The 21,177-nt window shown below is 60.2% G+C and overlaps 2 protein-coding genes across 2 annotated transcripts; both read left to right on the top strand.

The window, feature by feature from the left end:
• Window positions 1–323: 323 nt before the first annotated feature.
• PTGDR (prostaglandin D2 receptor) lies at window positions 324–3,457 on the top strand. Its single transcript, XM_082317275.1, has 2 exons — window positions 324–1,200; window positions 3,181–3,457. The coding sequence occupies exons 1-2, from the start codon at window positions 370–372 to the stop codon at window positions 3,445–3,447; spliced, it is 1,098 nt and encodes a 365-aa protein (XP_082173401.1). The 5' UTR covers window positions 324–369; the 3' UTR covers window positions 3,448–3,457.
• Window positions 3,458–10,230: 6,773 nt separating this feature from the next.
• PTGER2 (prostaglandin E receptor 2) lies at window positions 10,231–14,921 on the top strand (the record flags this gene model as incomplete). The annotated part of the gene is made up of 2 exons (XM_082316860.1): window positions 10,231–11,082; window positions 13,328–14,921. 2 exons carry the CDS (start codon window positions 10,231–10,233, stop codon window positions 13,571–13,573), a joined length of 1,098 nt encoding a protein of 365 aa, XP_082172986.1. The 3' UTR covers window positions 13,574–14,921.
• Between the last annotated feature and the right edge of the window lie 6,256 nt (window positions 14,922–21,177).

Genomic DNA, 21,177 nt, shown 5'->3' on the forward strand with positions numbered 1-21,177 from the left:
CCCGTAACCCCCCCCGGGGCTCAGCCCTGCGCCTCTCCCCTCCGACCCCCCAGGGACTCCCCCGTACCCCCCCGGGACTCAGCCCCGGCCCAATTCCCGGCTCTCCTCCCGGGGCTCCCCCCCGCCGCCCGCAGCCGCCGCCCCCCCGGCGACCGCCGCGTCCCCCCGCCCCGCAGCCGCCCCCGAGGGCCCGGGGCGGGGCGGGCGGCGGCGAGGAGCCGCCCCGGGGGCCGAGCCCGCCCGTTCCGCACCGCCTCTCCCCTCCCTCCCTCCCTCCGCCGGGGGCCACTCGCCCCGCCGGGCCAGTCGCCGCCGGCAGCCGCGGCACAGCCCGGTGCGGGATAGCCCAGACCGGTGCGACGCATCCCGATGCGGGATATCCCGATGGAGACGGAGCGATACCGGTGCCAGAGCAGTCGGTACATCGAGAGCGGGCAGTCGGCGGTGCCCAGCTCGGTGTTGTTCGCCGCCGGCTTGTTGGGCAACGTGTTGGCGTTGCTGCTGCTGGGCCAGCACCGGCGGCGTTCCCGGTCGCCCGGTGGCCGCTCGCCGAGGGTCTCTGCTTTCTACGTGCTGGTGAGCGGGCTGGCAGTCACCGACCTGCTGGGCAAGTGCTTGCTCAGCCCCATCGTGCTGGCAGCCTACGCCTACAACCGCAGCCTCAGCGAGCTGGGACCGGGCGGGCATACTGAAGGCAAACCGGGTGTCCTGTGCCAGTTCTTCGCCTTCCTCATGGCCTTCTTCGGGCTGGCCCCCACCCTGCTGCTGCTGGCCATGGCGCTGGAGTGTTGGCTCTCCTTGGGGCATCCTTACTTCTACCGACGGCATCTCACCCGGCGGCTGGGTGCTACGTTGGGGCCGGCGGCGGCGGGGCTCTGCGCCCTTTTCTGCGCCCTGCCGCTGCTGGGTTTCGGGGTGCCCATGCAGTACTGCCCCGGGACATGGTGCTTCATCCGCATGGCCAGTGACGAGCCGCGCCAGCTCGGCTTCCCGGTCCTCTACGCCAGCCTGATGGGCCTGTTGGTGTTGGCCATCGGCGCCTGCAACGTGAGCAGCATGCGGCACCTCTACAGCATGGCACGGCGGCAGCCCCGCCGTGGGCCCCCCGCCGCCGCCGCCCCGTGCATGGAGGAGCTCGACCACCTCATCTTGCTGGGGCTCATGACCGTCCTCTTCACCGTCTGCTCCCTGCCGCTCATCGTGAGTAATCCCACCGGCTCCCTCCCACGGAACAGCCCCCCGCCCTGCATACCCACCACCCCATCCCTGGGGGTCGGTCCTTGCATTAACCCCCGCCGGAAAATCATCCCCCCTCCCTGCCACCTCCTCCCAGGGAGGCTGGGTTGTTGCTTTGATGTCCGTGGGGGTCAGGTCATTGCCTAAAGCCCCTGGGAACAGCCTCCCCTATCAGCACCACTCAGTCCCGGGGGGGGTCAGGTCGTTGTTTTTGCCCTTTGGAATAAACCCTGGCACCACCACCTGCTCCCGGGGGCTCGGGGCAATACTTTGCCCCCCTCTGAATCCTCCCCCAGCCTGTCCGTAGGGGTCAGGTCATTGCCTAAACCCCCTTGGCGTAACGCCCCCGTCACCACCACGCAATCCCGGGGGGGTCAGGTCATTGCTGTGGCTCCTTGGAATAAACTCTGGCACCACCACCCACTCCTGGAAGTGTCGGGGGCGGGATTTAGTCCCCTCTAAATAATCCACCATTACAGCCCCATCCCTGAGGGTCGGGTTATTGCTTTAATCCCCTTGGAATAACCCCCCCGCCACCACCCCCCCGTTCCAGGAGGTTGCCCCCCTCGGAATACCCAGCACCACATCCCCGAGGGTTAATTTACTGCTTTAACCCCTGTGGAATAACCCCCCCGCCACCACCATTCTGTCCCAGAGTTGTCGGGGAGGTTGTGTCATTACTTTGCCCCCCCTCTGAGTGTCCCCCACCCTGTCCCAGGGGTCTCGTCATTGCTTTAACCATAAGCCCCAGCACCACCACCCCATCCCAGTCCGGGGCGGGGGGGTTAGTTCATTGCTTTATCCCCCTTGGAATAACGCCCCCCCCCCCCCATCACCACCACCCTGTCCCGGGGGGGTCGGGTCATTGCGTTGCCCCCCCTGGAATACCCACCACCATCCCATCCCCAGGGGTTAGTTCATTGCTTTAACCCCCATGGAATAACTCCCCATCACCACCACTCTGTTCCAGAGGTGTTGGGGGGGGGGCGGGTAATTACTTTAGCCCCCTCTGAACATCCCCCACCCCATCCCAGGGGTCTGCTCATTGCTTTAACCCCACTGGAATAATCCCCTCTCATCCCCCCGCCCCATCCCAGAGGTGCTGGGTAGATCCAGCTCCCTTTGAACCGCACTGGATTTCCCGACCTGGGGGGAAATCCTCCCCAAAATCCTCCCCCTTCTTCCCCAGGGATGGGGGTCCTGCTGATGGGGTGGTGGGAGGGAGACCCCCAGCATGACAGAGCCCCTGTTGCCCCCCCTCCCCGCAGCACCCCATGTCCCGGGGCCGGATCCTGCAGCACCCTGAGCAGAGCTGGTGCTGCGGCGGGGATTATCCCAAAATCGGGAGGGGGGGGGAGGGTGCAAGCGCTGCCACTGCCCTAGGTAACCACTTCCACCTCCGTTCCCCATCCCCTCTGTCACGCTCTGGAGCCATATCGTGACGCACCAGCCACCAGCAGCCCCAGCACGACTGGGCTTATACTGGTTTTGTAACAAACCACCCCAGTGAAAGCCCTGTGGTCCTCAAACCGGCAGCGCTTCAGGCTGGACCTGGAGGTGGAGGAATGACCTTGACCCAGCAAGGGTCCAGCTGAGTTATCCATCGTGGGGGGGGGCAACACAAGTGGGGTGTCCCAGCTTTGGGGGCTGCAGCCTGCGCAGGTCGGATGCTCCCTTTATCCGTGAAAACAACCCCGGTCGCTGGAGTTCTTCAGCTCTAACCTGATGGGGACATGGTGCCCCTGTGCCACGACCACCCGTGACCCAGCCCCAACTCCCATTTTCGGGGTCTGCACCCCACAATGTGTGCTGATTCGATCCGTAAGGATATTGGGGCTTAAAACTTCTGTTGCTGCCCCCATGGGAATCGTTTTCCTCTCAGCTTTACCCCTGAAGTGAGATCTTTTTTTTTCATTTTTCCCTATTTCTTTGGTTTTTTAACAGATCCGGGCATACATGGGGGCATTTGCTGCCGATTTCAACGAGAACGCTGACCTCAGCGCCCTGCGGTTTCTCTCTGTGAACTCCATCGTCGACCCCTGGGTCTTCATCATTTTCCGCACCTCCGTCTTCCGCATGTTCGTCCGCAGGGTTCGCCGGAGGCTGAATTCCCGGAAAGCCAGCCTGAAAGGGCCCGACCAGGGAGGCGATGGCCAGTTTTGCCCCCTGGGCTGGCGCAGGACAGACACCCCGCAGCTCGGCTTCTCCTGAGCGTGCGGGTCTTGCATCCTTGGTGAGGATGAGGAGTGAGCCTTCGGCCCCGTGCCCCCGCCCCGGAGCATCCCGGGGCAGCACGAGGCTGTCGCAGGCGGGGATGGCGTCCGGCTCGCAGCCAGGGGCGGGCGTGAAGCGTTTCTGCCCCCTCCCCGCGGCTGCGTTTTGCCCCGGAGAGGAACCGGGGGGGCTCCCGGGTACCTGTGAATATTTCCGAGCAGCAGCACTTTGTGGAGGGTTGGGGGAGCGCTCGGCTCCAGGAAAGCAGGAAGATTTTGGTGTGTGGCTTCAGGGCAGCGGGGACGCACGGGGAGGAGGGGGGTGTGTGTGTGTCTCCGTTAAATAAAAGCGGTTCAGAGCCCTGCTCCATCCCCTTGTCCTGTGCGTGATCCCCTTCCACACCAAGGGGGGTGATCCAGGGCTGGTTTGGGGTGTCCCCGGCCTGGGTGAGGGGGGTGTGAGGGAACCTTTGGGGGTGTGGAGACTCAGAAACTTAAGCAGCAGCTCACGACTGTGCCGAGGAGCCAGAGGGCAGGTGGGCTCCCTCCCCAGGACACCCGTCGTCCCTCCCCGGGACACCCATCATCCCTCCCCGGGACGCCCATCATCCCTCCCCTGACCCCCTATCCCCCGAGCGGGGCTGTGGTTTCTCTGCCGTGGCTTGCTCTTCTCTTGAAAATTGATTCCTCCAAGTGCTAATGTTGCATTTGTGTTACTCAGCTGGCTACCTGTCCTGCTGTAATTATTTTAATTTGGTATTTATGACGATCCCGAGCCTAATAAGAGCAGTAATTGAGAGAACGCAGAGCCTGGGATGTATAACCTCACGGTGCAAGCACGCAAGCAAACAATCATTTTAATGAAAGATCCATTTCCCCTCAACCACACGTATTAACTGGATTTAATATCTCCCTCAAGTGACCATTTAGGCCAAAAAAATTATGATGACCGAAGTCTCCATCTGCTTAGTGTCCTTGGAGGAGACAGGGCAAATGCTTCTCTCCCTCTATTTAGCTAAGCCTTGCAAGGTGTAGTTGTGTTCCTGCCAGTTCTCATGCGATATTTACTCCTGGTCTCAAATGGATTCTGTTTTTCAAGGAAGAAAACTCATGCAAATCTACCCTGGGGCTTTTTGGAGGTGATCTGGCTGGGTTGGCTCTGGCTGTTTGGCCGGCCAGGCTCTCCTGGCTGGAGAAAAGGGCAGACCTGTATTTGGGGATGTATTTGGAGGACCTGCAAGCTCCCTGCTCAGTGCCTCTCATCGGGGTTTTCTAAGGAGAAAGAAATGAAATGAGGGTTGGTCTGCGTATCGGTTTCATGTTACTGGCGTGGTATTGACTTGGAGATGGCTCACGTGGGACCGCAGAGTCAACAACACCGAGCCCGCGCCGTGGCTTTCACCGGACCTGTTTCACCGCGGCAGGACGAAGGCCAGGTGAGATAACAGCTCTGCAAAATCTTGCTCTTGTCCCGCCCTGGCCTGGGATCTCCTCACCGTATGGATCCACGCATGGCTCAGGACAGACGGACCAGGCACGGCCAGGCTAGGAGCGTGCAGCAACGTGAGCCGTGGGCGCTCAGTGTGTGCCCAGGCTGGGACAGGCCAGCGTCTGCCCATGACCCCAACGAGGATTCGCTCCTGGAGAGCCTCCCAGGAGAGGTCCCTGCCCCACAGTGGGTGTATTAAGAGCCCAGGGCAACCATGCTCCATGGAAAGCAGCAATTAAATTATAAAAAACCAAAACAAAACAGGTTCTTTATTAAGGTGCATGAATACAGACTCCATCCGAGCCCTGAGATGATGCGCACACCACAGTGTCTGACCCATCCATGAGTTTATCATCAAAGAAATCACGGAGCCAGCGAGCGCGGCGGGGGCTTGCAGGCTGCCGGGGTGACCCCCCCCGTCCCTGTCCCTGCCCCGTCCCTGCTCCCCGGCTGGGCCCCGCACGTCCCGGCGACCTTGCCGCGCTCATCTGGCTTCAGTAGCGCTTTTAATTGGCGTCGTGCCCTTCCCGGTGTCCTACCTGCTGTGGGAGCAGACTTGGAGTCTCCAGCCGGCCACCGCTGCCTCCGGGCAAGCCAAGCTCCGGCTGCAGCCAACAAGGTTTGCATTTGCGGCTGAACGCCAGGCCGCTCTCCGAGCAGATAAATCATTCCTCGGCGTGTTTCTGGGGCCCGGGACTGCCGTATCGCGGTCCTCTCCAGAGATGGCAGCACGTCCCCAGCCAGGGCTGGGCTCCGAGCTGGCCTGGGCACGCTGGGCATGGCCACTGCAAGGAGGGGGATGCCACTCTCCACCCCAAGTTGCTCCCTTGGGCAACCGACTTTTTAATGCCCAAACGTATATGGTTTGGGGCTTCAGGAGTTACATCAAAGCTCAGAGCCCCTTCCTATTACTGAGCTTGGGAAAAAATGAACATACAATAAAAATACAATAAAAATAAAATAAAAAATCCCCGCAACACACAGTTTAGTTGCAAATGTTGCTAAACAGGAACCAAAAAAGCCCAGCGGCTCAGGGCTCTCTGGCCAAACACCGAGGAGGTGAGAGCGGCTGTGCGAGCCCTCCCGGCTCGCATCCTCCTCCCGGGCTCCTCGCCCTGCTCAGTCATTCCCCGCCGGCCCCCTCCGCACCAGATGGCTCCCGTGCCAGCGATCCTCAAAGGGACGGACCTAATGCTTAATGGAGGCAATAAAGAGAGGCTGCTCGGCTCAAGGCTCACAGCCACGATGCTCTTTTTGGAGCTGTTGCGCAGTGCCTGCTGCCCTCTCCCATGCTCACGGTGTCACCGCTGTCACCGGCATCACCTAACCCTGCATCCCGCTCCTTTCCTGGACATAAATCAAGCATGGTCACGTTTGGTGGGTTGGGTTTTTTTTTGTTTTTTTTTTTTCAGCTCATAAAATCCAGGCACAACTTTGCACAAGCTCATTTCCCGGCAAATTGTTTAGTTCTTGCAAAGAGCCCTATTTTTTATTGTCTGCCCGCATTTTTCAGCCATTCTGGCAGCAGGAAGGCGCGTGCCTGGGCAGGCAGCAGCGCCGGGGCTGCCAGGCACCCGAGCCAGGGTTCCCAGCCCGCGGGGCTGTAAGACACAACCAGCCGGTGCGCGGGTTGATTGATTTTTATTTTTTTTTTTTAACCCATGCACCCAGGTGCTTGCACAGGCCGGCAAGCCAAGGCACCGAAACCTGGATCTGCCGCGCCGGTGCTCAGTCCTGCTTTTCCAGGATGGTGGGTGAGGCTGCTGGCAGCGCCGGTGCACGAGATAAGGGACAGGGCTGGGAAGGCTTTGGAAGAAAAACGATGCCTGGCTTTGCTAAACACAAGTCAGATGGGTTTTTGGTTTAAAAGGGTTGAAATCCACCCATGCAGTCCATCCCTCCACGCACAGGAGGGCTGATCTCCTCCCTGCCCGCCGTGCCGAAGCCGTCCTTGGAAACCCAACAGGGATGGAGCAGGATCGCGGCGCCTTCCCCGACCCTAGGCAGCAAACTCCAGAGGTTGAGTCCTCTTGGCTGCAGGGTTTATACAAAATTCACGCAACTTTCCTACAAGCCCAAGAGTTTTTTTCTGCAAGTGGGCCAACCCTGGAAATCTTCTGTTAGGGAAAACAATGCCAAGGACCCTTGGGAAGACATATGGTCTTTGTTAGAGGCAAGACACCCGAGATAAACATGGAAGCAAAAGGAAAAAAACAAACACTTCCCAAGAAACAGATTATACCAAGCAGCATGTTCCTGGTTTTGAGCTCAGAAGGGGTAGGGGAAAAAAAAAAGCCCTGCAATTTTTCTATTATTGCAAAAATATCCCATCAGAGGCTACTGTCGGTTGAGAAGCCTGAAGGCCCAAATGGGTATTTAAGGCTCCATTAGCTGCCAGGAAAATGAGCTCCAGAAGATGCCAAAACCCCTTCCTGAGCCGTGACATGAAACACCAGAAAGGAGTGAGAGGCTGGGAAAAAAGCCTTGGAGCAACCACCCCACGGGGTGCCTTCTGCTCGGAAAAGGTCTCCAGATGAGCAGGCTGCAGCCTCTGTGAGAAGCTCGGATGGACCGGGACAGGATTTGCCCTCAGCTCCATTTTTAACCTGATTTTGAGGACACCACAGAGGGCTGAACATGCCAGGATCCCATCCAGCCCTTGGGAAGCCAACAGGATCGCTCCCACCATCGGATGTTCCCCCATGCTCTGCTGGATCAGGTCTGCAGGGCTGGAGGGGAGTGAAAAGAGGTCCTGGGACGTGCATTTTTCTGAGTTAGCGTGGGAGGTGGCTAAAACCCCTTCCCCTCCCTCACACCCATTGCTTTGGCCATGGGAACGAGGAGTGCTGGGGCTGCGGTACCTGCACATCCTCCCCACCGTGCCGAAGAAGCCTTTGGGCTGTGTGACGAACGAAACCGAAGCGAGGAATAGGAGCGCCCTGTCGGAAATGAAGGTGCTGTCACAAACCGCAGCTCACCCAGCCCGGGAGTTTGCCATATACTGTGTTTCCTTTACGAAGTTCCTGTTACAAAAGCAAGGTTTTAAACATAACAGCCAAAATGCACGTGTGGCAGCAACCTGCTGCGTCCATGCTGGAGCTCATCAATGCTGCAGCGGTTCACTGGGGTTTGGGGGAACCAGAGCGCTTTGCAAGGAGAGTTTCCCATTAGGTCAGGGCTGAAGGGCTGCACCTGAGTCCTGCCTGGCCCCCAGCCGAGCCGGGTCCCAGCTCGGAGGCCAAGGGCGAAGGCTTTGCTCTCAGCAAGGTGGGGAGAGGCTCAGGGTCATGGCTGGGGAAACGCTTCACAACAGCGAGAGCTTCCTGTGCCGTCTGCCGAGCCCAAAGCCCCAGCAGAAGGAGCTTTCCTGGAGCTGGTATTCCGGGCAGATAAGCCGCGCTCAGCCAGGCTTGCTGGAAGAGGGGTTCCCTCCGATGTCCCCCCCATTTGTGACCAGATGCTGGCTGCAGGCTGGACCCCCATGGGGAGCTCCGATGACATATAGGGGCAATGGGGACATGGTGTGGGGCTGGCCATGGGGCAGGGGCTCCGGCTGCCTCTGGGGCCATGGGCACCCACCCGCAGAGCCCAGGCTCAGCTGTGGCTCCCTGGTAGCCCGCCCCACACCAGGCCAGTGGAGACGGCACTGGGGCTCATTGCACCTCGGGGTTCTTGGTCCAGCACCGGGGCTCGTGGCCCACCCGCGGCTCCTGGAGCAGCACTGGCACCATGGCTCGATGTGACTCAGTGCTCCCAGACCAGCACTGGGCACCGCCGTGAGTCGGGGGGTCCCGGATCGGCACTGGGTCTTGCTGTGCCTCTTGGGGATCCCAGATCGGCACTGGGGCTGGCCATGCTACTGGGCTCCTAGATCAGCATCAGGGCTAGCCCGGCATCGGGGCTCAAGGGCTCCCGACCTGGCACCGGGTCTTGCTGTGAGCCCAGGGCTCCTGGACCGGCACCGGGGCTGGCCGTGCCTCAGGACCCCCGGACCAGCACCGGCACTGACCATGCTGCTGGGCTCCCAAATCAGCATCTGGGCTAGCTTGGCGTCGGGGCTCAAGGGCTCCCAGCCTGGCACCAGGTCTTGCTGTGAGCCCGGGATCCCTGGACCAGCACTGGGACTCCCGGACCAGCACCGGGGCTGGCCGTGCTGCTGGGGCTCCCAGATCAGCATCTGGGCTAGCCCGGTGTTGGGGCTCCCGCTGCAGCACCGGGGCTCCTGGCCTGGCACCAGGTCTTGCTGTGAGCCCAGCGCTCCCGGACCGGCACTGGGGCTCCCGGACCGGCACCAGCGCTGGCCGTGCCTCAGGGCTCCCGGACCGGCACCGGGACTCGCCGTGCCTTGGGGCTCCCAGACCGGCACCGGGGCTAGCTGTGCCTCGGGGCTGGCCGTGCCTAGGGGCTCCCGGACCGGCCCCGGGGCTAGCTGTGCCTCGGGGCTAGCTGTGCCTCGGGGCTCCCGGACCGGCCCCGGGACTCGCCGTGCCTCGGGGCTAGCTGTGCCTCGGGGCTAGCTGTGCCTCGGGGCTCCCGGACCGGCCCCGGGGCTAGCTGTGCCTCGGGGCTAGCTGTGCCTCGGGGCTCCCGGACCGGCCCCGGGGCTAGCTGTGCCTCGGGGCTAGCTGTGCCTCGGGGCTCCCGGACCGGCACCAGGGCTGGCCGTGCCTCGGGGCTGGCCGTGCCTCGGGGCTCCCGGACCGGCCCCGGGGCTAGCTGTGCCTCGGGGCTAGCTGTGCCTCGGGGCTCCCGGACCGGCCCCGGGACTCGCCGTGCCTCGGGGCTAGCTGTGCCTCGGGGCTAGCTGTGCCTCGGGGCTCCCGGACCGGCCCCGGGGCTAGCTGTGCCTCGGGGCTGGCCGTGCCTCGGGGCTCCCGGACCGGCACCGGGACTCGCCGTGCCTCGGGGCTCCCGGACCGGCCCCGGGACTCGCCGTATTTCGGGGCTCCCAGCCCGGCACCGGGTCTTGCTGTGAGCCCGGCGCTCCCGGACCGGCCCCGGGACCCGCCGTACCTCGTCTCCCCCGCAGCAGCACCGCCGCTCCCGCCCCGGTAGCGGGACTCCCGTCCCGTCCCGTCCCGTCCCCGGGGCTGGCCGTGCTCGGTGCTCCCGCTCCGGTCCCGGTGCTTGCCCGGCCCCGGCCCCCCCGGAGCCGCAGCGGGGCCCGCAGCCCGGCCCGGGGCCCCGGGGCGGTGCGGTGCGGGGCGGGCCCGGGGGGGCGGCGGGCGGGGCGGGGGGCGGCGCCGGCGGGGCGGGCGGCGGCGGCGGCGCAGTCGGGCGGCGGCGGCCGGGATGAACGGGACGGGCCGGGGGCCGTGCGAGCCCAGCGGGGCTCTGCCGGCCGGGGCCCGCCCGCTGGTCAGCGCCCTCATGTTCTCCGCCGGCCTCTTGGGCAACCTGCTGGCCCTGGGGCTACTGCTGCGCTGCCGGCGGGGGCCCCGCGCTCGCCCACCCTCCCTCTTCCACGTCCTGGTGCTGGCCCTGGTGGTCACCGACCTGCTGGGCACCTGCTCCGTCAGCCCCTTCGTCCTGGCTTCCTATCACCGCAACCGTACCCTGACCGCCTTGGCCCAAGGAGGACACATCTGCCTCTACTTCGGCTTCGCCATGAGCTTCTTCGGCCTCGCCACCATGCTCATCCTCTTCGCCATGGCACTAGAGCGATGCCTGGCCCTGGGGCAACCTTACTTCTACGAGCGCTTTCTCAGCCCCCGCACGGGCTTGGTTGCCCTGCCCGCCATCTACACCTTCTCCGCGGCCTTCTGCTCCTTGCCGCTGGTGGGCTTCGGGCGGTACGTGCAGTACTGCCCCGGCACCTGGTGCTTCATCCAGATGCGCCTGGACTACCTCCAGCACAATGGCGGCAAGGAGGTGTCTGGGTTGGACCTTACCTTCTCGCTGCTCTATGCCACCCTGCTCCTCTTCCTCATCCTCTCCGTGCTGCTCTGCAACCTCAGCGTCATTGCCAACCTGGCCCGCATGCACCGCCGCGGGCAGAAGACCCGCCGGCTGGCCACGCTCCAGCAGCCCCAGGCGGCCGGCGGCTGCAGCCGGCGCATGTTCTCCATGGCCGAGGAGATCGACCATCTCCTTCTCCTCTCCATCATGACCATCACCTTCGTCATCTGCTCCCTGCCGTTCACGGTGAGTGCAACCGCCTCTCCCCTGGGGTGGGGTCCCTCTCCCCAGCACCCCTGTTCCTCTCCCTCCCTTTATAAGGCTCCCCCCAACTCTGCTGCCCAGATCTCAAGGGCTGAGGTCAAAGCTTCGCTCCTCCTGAAGCTCAGGAGACCCCAAGTCCGCCACAAACTCTAGGCAATTTGCACATCCCAGGGGGAACCGGGAGAATCGCCCCCGTATCCCAAGTGCTGGCAAGAGGATGGGGTGGCGGGAGGACGGGGTGGCAGGAGGATGGGGTGGCAGGAGGACGGGGTGGCAGGAGGATGGGGTGGCAGGAGCAGAGGTGCCCTCCCATCCCGCAGAGGCTCCGAAGCCAGGCAGCACGGCCCAGGCAGGGTCCAGGGTAGGGTTCCCCTGGACTACACGGCATTACTGCGGTTCCTGGGAGCCGGGCACTCATGGTGGAGGTGTGAGGGGTGGCAGAGCAATATGTTGGACATCCAAAGATGGGGATGAAGGAGATGCTGCTGGGCTGGAGACAGTGGGTGTCTGTGCTGGGTGGGCAGAGTTATCCCAGACTTGGCGAGAGGGAAGGATGGAGCTGGAGATGCGGGCGGGCAGCACCGACCTCACCGTTAGACGGAGGTCTCCACTCCGCCACGACAACACCGGGGCGCGGGCACGGAGGTGGGCGATTGCTGGGAGCGGAGATCGGGCCCATGGGCCACAGGAGGCCTCCTCCCAAGGGTTGTGCCCACATCCCGTGCCCCAGCTGTGCATGAGGCTTCCAGCAGAAAGACAGGGTCGAAACACCGCAGCCAAGCGAGGAAGGGGAGAGAGAGAGTCCCCTGCCTCTGCCCCGTGCTCTCCCCACCAAAAAGGTGCTTCTCATCCATCCAAGCCGTATTACGCCAGCAGCATTGCAGACTCCGGAGCACCTCGAGCTACTCATGTCCCCTGCCCGTGTGTGTGAGCCCGCCACAGCGGGAAGTCATTTTATTCCCATTAGAAGCCCCACCAAGGTTGGGAGCGCAACCAGCGCTAATTTTGTGCTCACAGAGTTAAATAGACGCTACCTTCCCTTCATTCTCCCTTTCTTTTCCCAAGGGAAAAGAAAATAACCACAGGCTGTAGCCGAGCCAGGCTGCCTGGGCTTTAAGACAGCGAAAAGACAAAGCAGTAACGTCCAGGCGCTCGTGAGCATCCTGGGAGCCAGACTCAACATCCTGAGATGCTTCAGCTGCTGTCGATGGGCCCACGCATGACGGGCGGCTCTCCCCGTGTCCCAAAAAAGCCCGGGTTTGGGTGCTGTGGTCATTACGAAGTGGGACCCCTTGGTGGGGACATGTGGGCAGGGCCCTATGGGTCTGCTGGGGGCAGATGGGATGGGAAAGTGCCGCTGATGGGGATCCCGTGGCCCCTGCGGTAGCAGATACGGTCTTATCCAGAAGCACAGCCGGCTTTTCTTTTCCCATCGCCTGGCTCCCATGTGGGGTTGCGTTTGGGCTGCGTTTTGGCAGCGTCTCAAACCGAGCGGCCGAGCTGCCGGTGCCTCCTTGGTGTGACACTTTCTCTTTTGGCTGGGGCTGCCCCCAGCAGCCACCCTCTGAGGAGCAGCCCTGGCAGACGAACCCAGAGAGCATCAGGCCACAGCACCACAAAATCCTTCCCCCAAAAAAGCCCCAAGCCCAGGGCAGCCCTCGGAAGCGCTGCGCTCTCGGCAGCCCCGGGTACCGGCTGCGCCGTGGCCACCTCGTGCCCCGGGATGCAGCAGCCCTGGGTGGTACCCGACAGATCCCGGCCAGAGGAGGGGTGCTCATGCCTCCCGTGCCCCCAGCTCCCGTCCCCATCCGAGCATCCCCTCTCCCCCGAAGCGAGGGGGTGGCGAATCAACCCGTATGAGTAAGGAGTGCTGAGTCACCCTTCCAGGAAGCCCCGTAAGCTGCTATGAGTCGGCACATTGCAGGAAGGACTGGAGTGGTCCAGCACCCCGCATCCTCTCCATCTTGCACATTTATTTGTCCCTCATGGTTTTTAAGGTCTCACCGCTTCCTTGAGCAGCCGCTGGCTTAATTGCGCTAGGGCTAAACGAAGCCTCACTGTGTCCGGAGAGCAGAGCCCAGGTCTGGCTTTCCTTAGCGAGAACTTTGTTTAAACTGGTGGAGGCAGAAGGTGTGCTGTGACAGCCCAGATCTCCCCAAGAAGCTGCCCAGGGGCTGGCTTCTGCAAGCTCAGACCTGGCATTATTTCTTCCTGTTGTGTTTTACAGATCCGTGCCTACGTGAACAAGTTCAGCAAGGAAGAGGACAACCAAGACTGGGACCTCCTAGCCCTGAGGTTTCTCTCTATTAATTCCATCGTCGACCCTTGGGTCTTCGCCATCCTGAGGCCACCAGTCCTGCGGTTCATGCGCTCCCTGCTGTGCTGCCAGGTGACCCCCATGAGCCAGGACAGACGGACTCCATCCCCTGCAAAGACAAAACTGGCAGCACGGCTGGACCCCTGTGGGCAATAGATCCATCGGCCTTTCCAGGAGACATCTGCCAGGCTGGGGTGAAGCGCAGCCCTGGCAGATGTTAATGACGCTCTGCCTTATGGCCCATAAAGAGACGTATCTGCTGCAGGGTGGGCCAGGTACAGGTGGCCCGGCCGGGTGCCACCGCGTGTCTGGGAAGCCCCTGGAAAGCCAGTGTGGTCTCTCACAGGGCAAAAAATACAGTGGGACAGGATCGGAAGGGCTGATGAGTACCTGGATATCGCTGTTGCCCTTAGACAGGGCTTTTCCCACTCGGCAAAGGGTGCAGGCTGCGTTTGGCCACGCTGCGGGAGGGTCGGGGGGCGAAGCGTGGGGGGCTTTGCTGTAACACTGCTGCTGTGCGGGCAGTGTTGGGGAGCAGAGCTTCCCGCTGCCGTGCTTCCCAGCAAGGTCCAAGCGGTCGTTTCGGGCTGAAGGCGGTGTGCAGGCAGGGGTACGGGTCCTGGAGATGGGGCTGGGTGGCCACCGTCGCTGCAAGCACCCATCTCTCCCTCCAGGTCCCTAGGGATTGGATAGGAGAAGGGAGCAGTGTATCCCCAAATATTCCGCTTTATTTGGTAGGCTGGTTGCCTAAAGAAATGCACTTTATCAGGTGTAGGTCTGTGCGCAGGTGTCTGTCTGTCTGCCCCCACCCCCAGGGGTTTTGGGCACCGGTGGGTGCCAGCCCAGCGGGTCTGAGGGGCACCGGGGCAGAAAAAAGCCAAATTGCGGCACTTCCCTTGTGCTGCGATGGCCAGGGGAGCTGTGCGACCCCTCCTGAGCACCCATTTTGCAATTTTCTTTGCCCCATAGCTTGTGCAGGAGCCAACAAAGGGAAAAAAGAGCCTGACCAGGGAATGGGAGGTTTTGGTCACAGCCATGCGCTTTACCTGCGTCCAGGGCGATGCTGCTGCTGGGTTTTGGATTGGCACGGAGGAGGGCTCGTCCTCCCGGGCTGCCTGACCAAGAGCCTTTGCTCATCCTCCTGCAGCTCAGGGGCATCGCTTCTCTAGAGGTTTTATTTGAAAAAAAAAAAATCCCAAAAGAACAACAAAACCAAAAAAGCCAAGTGCAGAAACATCCAGGCCATCAATCCTGCCCTGTCGTGTGGCATCCTTCAGCCCCAATATTTTGTTTTGTGGGATGCGCCTGTTGCTCTTGGGACTCCGGGCTGGTCCCCACCGGGGTAAGAAGCATCCGACCCCGTGGGTGAGCTGGGTTTGTCCCGAGGCCATTGCTGCCGTTAGGGCTTGCTGGGGGACTCGTGACTCCCGTTCATGCAAACAAACACCGTGTCCTTGCGCTATTGCAAGTGGGGCATCTCGTTTTCCGTTTGAGAGCTGCAGCTCTGCTCAGAAAGCCCAAAGGTGCCGAGATTTGGAGCTTTTCTGCCGTTCGTTAGTTGAGGTGATGTAAAAAAAAAAAAAATTATTATTTAAATAATAAATGTCTCTCAAAGGAGCCTGCTGAATCATGTGTGGGTTTGCATTGAAGATGCACCTCAGGGCAGATCTGGCTCCTGGAGGAAAAGTATCGCCTGCCTGGAGCATCGGTGGGATGAAGCCTTGGGAATGGGGGGAGAGGGCAGGAGGGGAGGCTGAGAGGGGCAATGTGTGCTTACAATTTCCTAAAAAGTGAAAATAAACCGTGTTTTATAGATATGTGATGACATTTTTGCCTTACCTCTGCAACCTGGCCCCCTGAGCTATGAAATACCTCCACCTCTGAGCTCGTCCCTAAAACTTGTATATCCCGAAGCCAGGGAGAGGCAGGCCAAGCTCCTACCTGTTATCAAAATAATAATAAAAAAAAAAAAATCCAGACTAAAAAAAGGCAGAATTTATGTCACTTTTGTCAGGCAGCCAATATCCACAGGAAGTTTACTGGCCTCCAAAGTGCGTGTGGGCAGATGTCAGGCATGGGCTGCTATTGCGCAAGCTCCGCCGGCGGGTTTCTGGCAGCACCCTGCAGCTGGGGGGTTCGGGGAGGGGATTTCGGGGTGGGGGGGTGGGGGTGCGAGATGTGCCTTGCACATGGGGCTGCAGCTGGGGCGCTCCCAACGCTGGCACATAGCTCATGCGATTAAGTCATTAACCCTGTCGCTGAGCCCTGGATCTCCAGATTTGGCAGACTCCCACGTGCCGCTGTGCGGTCACGGTCTCCCCTCCCCAATTATTTCCCCCAGCCGTGCACGCAGCAGCAGCAAAGGCACTTTCTGGGTTCAGGGCTTGTGCACTCCGTTGTGTCTCGGTGGGTGCTTGGCTTGCAAAGGAGCCAAAAGCTTCGGGAAGAGCCGTGGGTCGTGCGCTTTATTTATCTGGATGGTCGTGACCTGGTTGCTCACGCTGGAATTTCAGGACCAGTTGCCTAATCCTCTTCTAAGCCAGAGGAAAAGGCTGCCTGGCATGCAAAAGATGGAAAGAAAAGAAAAAAAAACCCATCCCATTGGAAATGGCAGGGGGGTCACATCCCGCAGAGAACAGCCTGCCGAGGCACGTGACGGCGGTGGGAAGAGGACCCAAGGCCATCCATGGCAGCACAGGGGATGACCCGAAGGCGGGATGCTCCCGGTGGTTCTCACTCCGAGGATCCGCTCCCGCTGGCCGCCAGCTCGGCTGCTGACCACTAATTGCCAGCTGCTTGTTTTTTTGGGAGGTTTATGGCTCCTCATCAGGAAACGTGGGGCTGGGAGACAACATCCATCCCCCGGGGATCTGCTTTTCGCAGGGTAATGCTGTGGCAGAGTCACTCGCGTGCAAGCCGTCCCCAGTAAGGGCCAGCAATCCTGGCAAGTGGGGTCAGGGAAATGTTTTGGCTGAAATTTAATATAAAAATAAAAAAGAGATGTTGGTTGTGAGCCTGGCTTGGTGCATGCAAGGAGAGAGACCTCCGAGACCCGAGTCCCGTGATGCATCCTCCCTCGCCCGGAGATGCTGTGGGACACCGCTCGGCTTGGGGACCGCTCTACACGCCGCTCCTCGGGGAGGGATGCGGCCTCAACCGCCGAGCTGCTGGCCGTGGGTTACCCCCAGCCGCTGCTGCCCCCCGAGCCCAGAAAACAAAAAAAGCAATCAAGCAGCCCTTCTGCCCCTTCTTTCAGATGAGAAAAGGGCCGTAATTAGAGCTCTGCGAGGACAAGGAGGGCCATGAATATCTTTGTACCCTGAGCTGCACAAACCACTGCTTTTATTGGCATCACGCAGGAGCCATTATGAAAGCCAAATTAGCATCACGCAGGAGCCATTACGAAAGCCAAATTAATTTGACTTTCTTCAGCTGAATCGACGTCTGCTCGGCTTACACGCAAGATGCCAAAGTGTCATTTTGCTGTCTGTGCTGTCCCTTAATGATTTTTTTTTCCATACTGCGCAGCAGAGCTGGAAACCTGCTGGTGCAAGAAAGCGCCAGGTGGGTCTTTATTTCCATCTGGAAATCAAGCTGCTGAAGAGGAGCGAGGGAGAAGCCACCCTTTGGGGACAAGGGAGGGCATCAGCTGCCCACCAGAGTTCTTAAAACTGGAGAGGGACTTTCCGCAGCTGCCGGAGGGAGCGGGGAGCCGTGGGACCCGGGGGATCGGGACCCTCCCCAGCCGGCCGGAGCAGCCCAGGGGTGGCTCTGAGTTGCACCCCGCGGCAGCGAGGAGGCCAGCGTCTGCCTCTCCTTTCTGGGCTGTCTCCCTTAAAAAGAAAAACCCAAAGGGTCCAGGTGGTGGGGCATGGTTTGGATGGGAAATGATGGCAATGCAATGCAGCATTTTGGGGAAAATGGGTGTTTTTGGAGAGTACAGAAGAAAGGAGGGGAGCTTCCCTCCTGCTCGCTCCTTTCCTGGCTTGTTTGGAACATCTCCTCTGGAGCTGTGTGCTGTCAGCAAGGAGTGAGCCCTCATTTTTTGGCTTCTTCGGCTATTTTGGCTAAACCCAAGTGCTTCGGCCGCAGCTCTGCCGGGGGCCACGAAAGCCCCACAGCCCCATTCATGGGCACCAGCAAACGTGGGCAACATTTGGGGACAGCCTGCAAAGGCGGGTGACGGGACGTGCTGCATGCGGCGCTGCGGCGGAGCCCCGGCATCCCTGCGGAGCGCCTCTGGGATTGCTGGTCCAGTCCTTCGGGAGCCTGGAAGGACAGCAGAGCCCCGGGAAGAAGGGGAGAGCCAGGCGGGAGGCAGCTGCCCTGCCGAGGCGGCTGCGTTTCCAGGCAGAGGCCGGGCAGCGAGCCCATCTCGCCGGGAGCCAGGAGGGTGTGCGGCACGATAGCAATTAAACCGGGATAAATGAATGAAGCAAGGAAGTGATGTAAGGGAAGATGGCACAGCTGGGCTCCCAAACCAGCTTTGCAGCAGTGCCAGGGCTTACCTCGGCACCCGATGGCGGAGCTGATGGCAATTCCCCACGGCTCGAGCGCGGGGAAAAGAGGAGAAGCATCTGGCTTTACCGTAGCTGCCTTCTGCTTTTGCAGTGGTTTCGAATCTCTGCATCCCCATGCGTCAATGTGAAACCTTTCCAGCTCCTCTGGGTCCCTCGGCTCACCCTACGTCTCCCATTTCCCTGGATTCACCAGATCCCTTTTTGGTCACCGGGAATATTCTACAGCATCCCCAGAGGGGAGAGCTTGCAGTTTAAATCAGGCGGTATTTTACCTTACACCCTGGTGAGCAAGGGTAGCACCCCTTTCCAGGGAGGCTGCTGGGGTACCCCAAACATCATAGGCATAAAATCAGAGGCTGCCACCCAACACCAAGACCCAGAACAAGTAATTCATGGCCCTGTCACTACCGCAGCGGGGTTACCAGACCTGGGAAGCAGCAGGGCTGTAGCAGAGTTACCTCTCTGCAGCCACATTTTCAGGCTTTTTTTGCAATGTATAAATAATAACAATTTTTTTCATTCTGGCTTTTTGGTTCAGCATTGCAGGAGGGTCTGCACTCATCTGAGTTTTCCTCAAAACTGGCTGAATTGCTGGTGTTTTGGCTGCTCGGGGGACTTGCTGGCTCCTGGCACGCTCCCAGGCCGCTGTCCCTCCCCGGTACCTGGTCACGGCTTTGGGAGCTGATGGATAAGGGAGGAACGCGGGATGGAAGTGCAGCCCTCCCGCTGCCGACACCTCCTGTGGGCTCATTTCTCCCCGCAGCCGGATCCAAGTGTCCTGGGGGTGAGCTGGAGGATGTCAGGGATGGTGCTGAGCCCCGGGCTGGCGAGGGCGGCCACGCATCCCCGCCGGCCCCCAAACCATCCATGAGCCAAAAGGCACATGCAAGGGAAGGGCCGGAGAGAGCAGAGCCACGCAGGGTCCTTCCCCTCCAGCTGGGAGATGTGCTGCTGCGGGAAAACCAACCGAGGGGACAACCGACAGGCTGGAAAAAATCCAGCCAGACCTCGGAGATGATCTACAATTGATTGAAAACACAAGGAAGGAAAATTTTACAAACCCAACTGGGATGCGGAGCTAAAAATACAGCTGCTGTGGCTCGGCGAGGGAACGAGCCATCCAAGGCCACCGCTTGTGTTTGCTGCGGCGATGTGCATGCATGGCGCGCCTGGCACTCACCCCGGGGAAAGTCCTCTCCCTTAAGAGCACCCAGATAAGGCATCAGATAATATATATTCTCACTTGCCACTCTTTATACAGCTGATGCACGCTGAAGGGAGACACATCGCCTTTCCCCGAGCGGGAGAAGCCGGTGGCGAGGGCTGGACCATGCTTCCCCGATGCTCATGGGCTTTGCCGTGGGGACGAAAGCACCGCGAGAGGTTTGGAAGGGGCACATCGGGTCCCTGCTCAAAAGCCCGAGGTGGGCACGTGCTTGGGGAGGCTCCTGGAAGTTACAAGGGTTTCTCATGCTGAGCTGCTTTTTTTAACCGGATTTCCCTGAAATGTGGAAACATCCGCACCCATCAAATCCGCCGAGAAATGCCGCCGATCTGCCAGCACTGGTGCGGTTCCCAAAGTGATCTAAATCTTCAAAAACAAGAGACTAAACAAACTCATGTCAAGCATCTGCCTTTGGCTTTTAAAAAAGCCATAAAAGCCATAAAAGTTGAGAGGCATCGCTGAGCATGACGGATCGCTCGCCACCCTGCCCTGTGTGCTGAACACGGCGACCTTGCCTGCAAACCCTGTTTATTAGGTAAAAACGGGACCCCGTTAGCAGCCTCAGGAGCTGAGCTCATGAGAGGAGGAGAGCAAAGGTCCCAGGGTTTCCGAGCAAGTCATACCATTAATCTGTGTAGGGTTTTGCATCCCAGCGCTGTGGCCAAGAACAGCCACCGCCTGCTCTGGTTTCGCTGTGGTTCCTGCTGAGCCGCCCCAGCTGCACAGCTGCAGAAGGTGCCCGTTTGTGGCTGAAGTAAAAACCCTCTAAAAAAAAAAAAAAAAAAATCCTGAAAAAGCTTGTATCTCTGAGCAGCCAGTTTGTGAGCGAGGCCCTGTCACGGTCAAAACACCAGCTCTCCAGTCCTATGAGTCTGGCACGCTGCATTTCTCTGCCTCAGTTTCCCCTCGGTGCTCTGGGAGTATCTCTTCCCAGCATGGGAGCCACATCCCTCCTGTGGCCATTCCCCCAGCACCCTACAGCAATTGGGGAAACTCCAGAAAAGTAATAAAGGGAACAAAAAGGGGAAATAATAACAATGGGGAAACCACCTGGGTGCTAGGGCCGGGGCTGGCCTCTGCCGCAGGGCACAGGGCTCTGCCAGCCTGAAGCTGCTGGCTCCCTCCAGCTCCCAGCTGTGACCGCCTTCGCTCCTGTCGGCGTTGGCAGCTTTCGCAGTGATGAACGGTCCCTGCTCTGGCTTAGCTTTCCCTTCCCACAGCCCTGCGCTGCTGGCACCGTGCCGTGCCGCGAGGAGCCTGGCCGAGCCGCCGTGACGGCCCTGGCCCCGGCCGAGCAAGGCTCGTAGGGCTGAGCATCCACAGATCTACCTCTTGCACTGGCTGCTCTAAAAAGCACCCACCAGATGCCAGCGTCTCCAGCCGGGCTTTTCCCAGCAGGCCCTTCCTGGCTGCTGAATTATTATTTTTTTCAAGTGGCTCTTTGCTCAGCTGGGATGCCGGGGAGGGGGCAGGACCAATGCGCAGCGCTGCGGGGATGCAGGGGAGGAGGGCTCTGCTCCCCGCTGCCTCCTCGCCCTCTGCCTCCAGGCACCGAAACGGTGCTGGGAGAAAGCCCCAGAGCTCACCGAGCCCATCACCTTTCCCAAACCTGCTCCAGCACCGGCATCCTCACTTTGCTACTACCTTCATCCTTCCTTTGCTATCACCTGCACTGGCATTTCAGCCCTAGAAACCACCCAGGAGTTGCTGAATAAGCAACATAGCAATGGTCGGCAGAACTGGGATAGATAAAACCCACTAAGGATGCCATTTACTGGGGGACCAATACCCCAATACCACTGCCAGGGCATGCTGGGGACAAAGTTTTATCTCTCTATAGGGAGAGGCAGGAGGAGACAGTGTTGGCTGGGACAGATGTGAAATGTCAAAGCAGACAGCGCTTTGAACACACTTAAAAAGACAAGTGGCTGTGTTTACAAGAAGCCATTCCAGTGCTGTTTGGTTTGCCTGTGTTTATCCCTGGACATTTGTGCTACTAGAGTTTTGGCCACGCA

This window comes from Platalea leucorodia (assembly GCF_965183815.1).
Source record: "Platalea leucorodia genome assembly, chromosome: 7".
NCBI lineage: Eukaryota > Metazoa > Chordata > Aves > Pelecaniformes > Threskiornithidae > Platalea > Platalea leucorodia.

Bases quoted from the DNA above. Each gene is read 5' to 3' on its own strand.
- PTGDR (XM_082317275.1), top strand. From the start codon at position 370: ATGCGGGATATCCCGATGGAGACGGAGCGATACCGGTGCCAGAGCAGT. The intron at 1,201-3,180 runs GTGAGTAATCCC...GTTTTTTAACAG, and splicing joins TCTGCTCCCTGCCGCTCATC to ATCCGGGCATACATGGGGGC.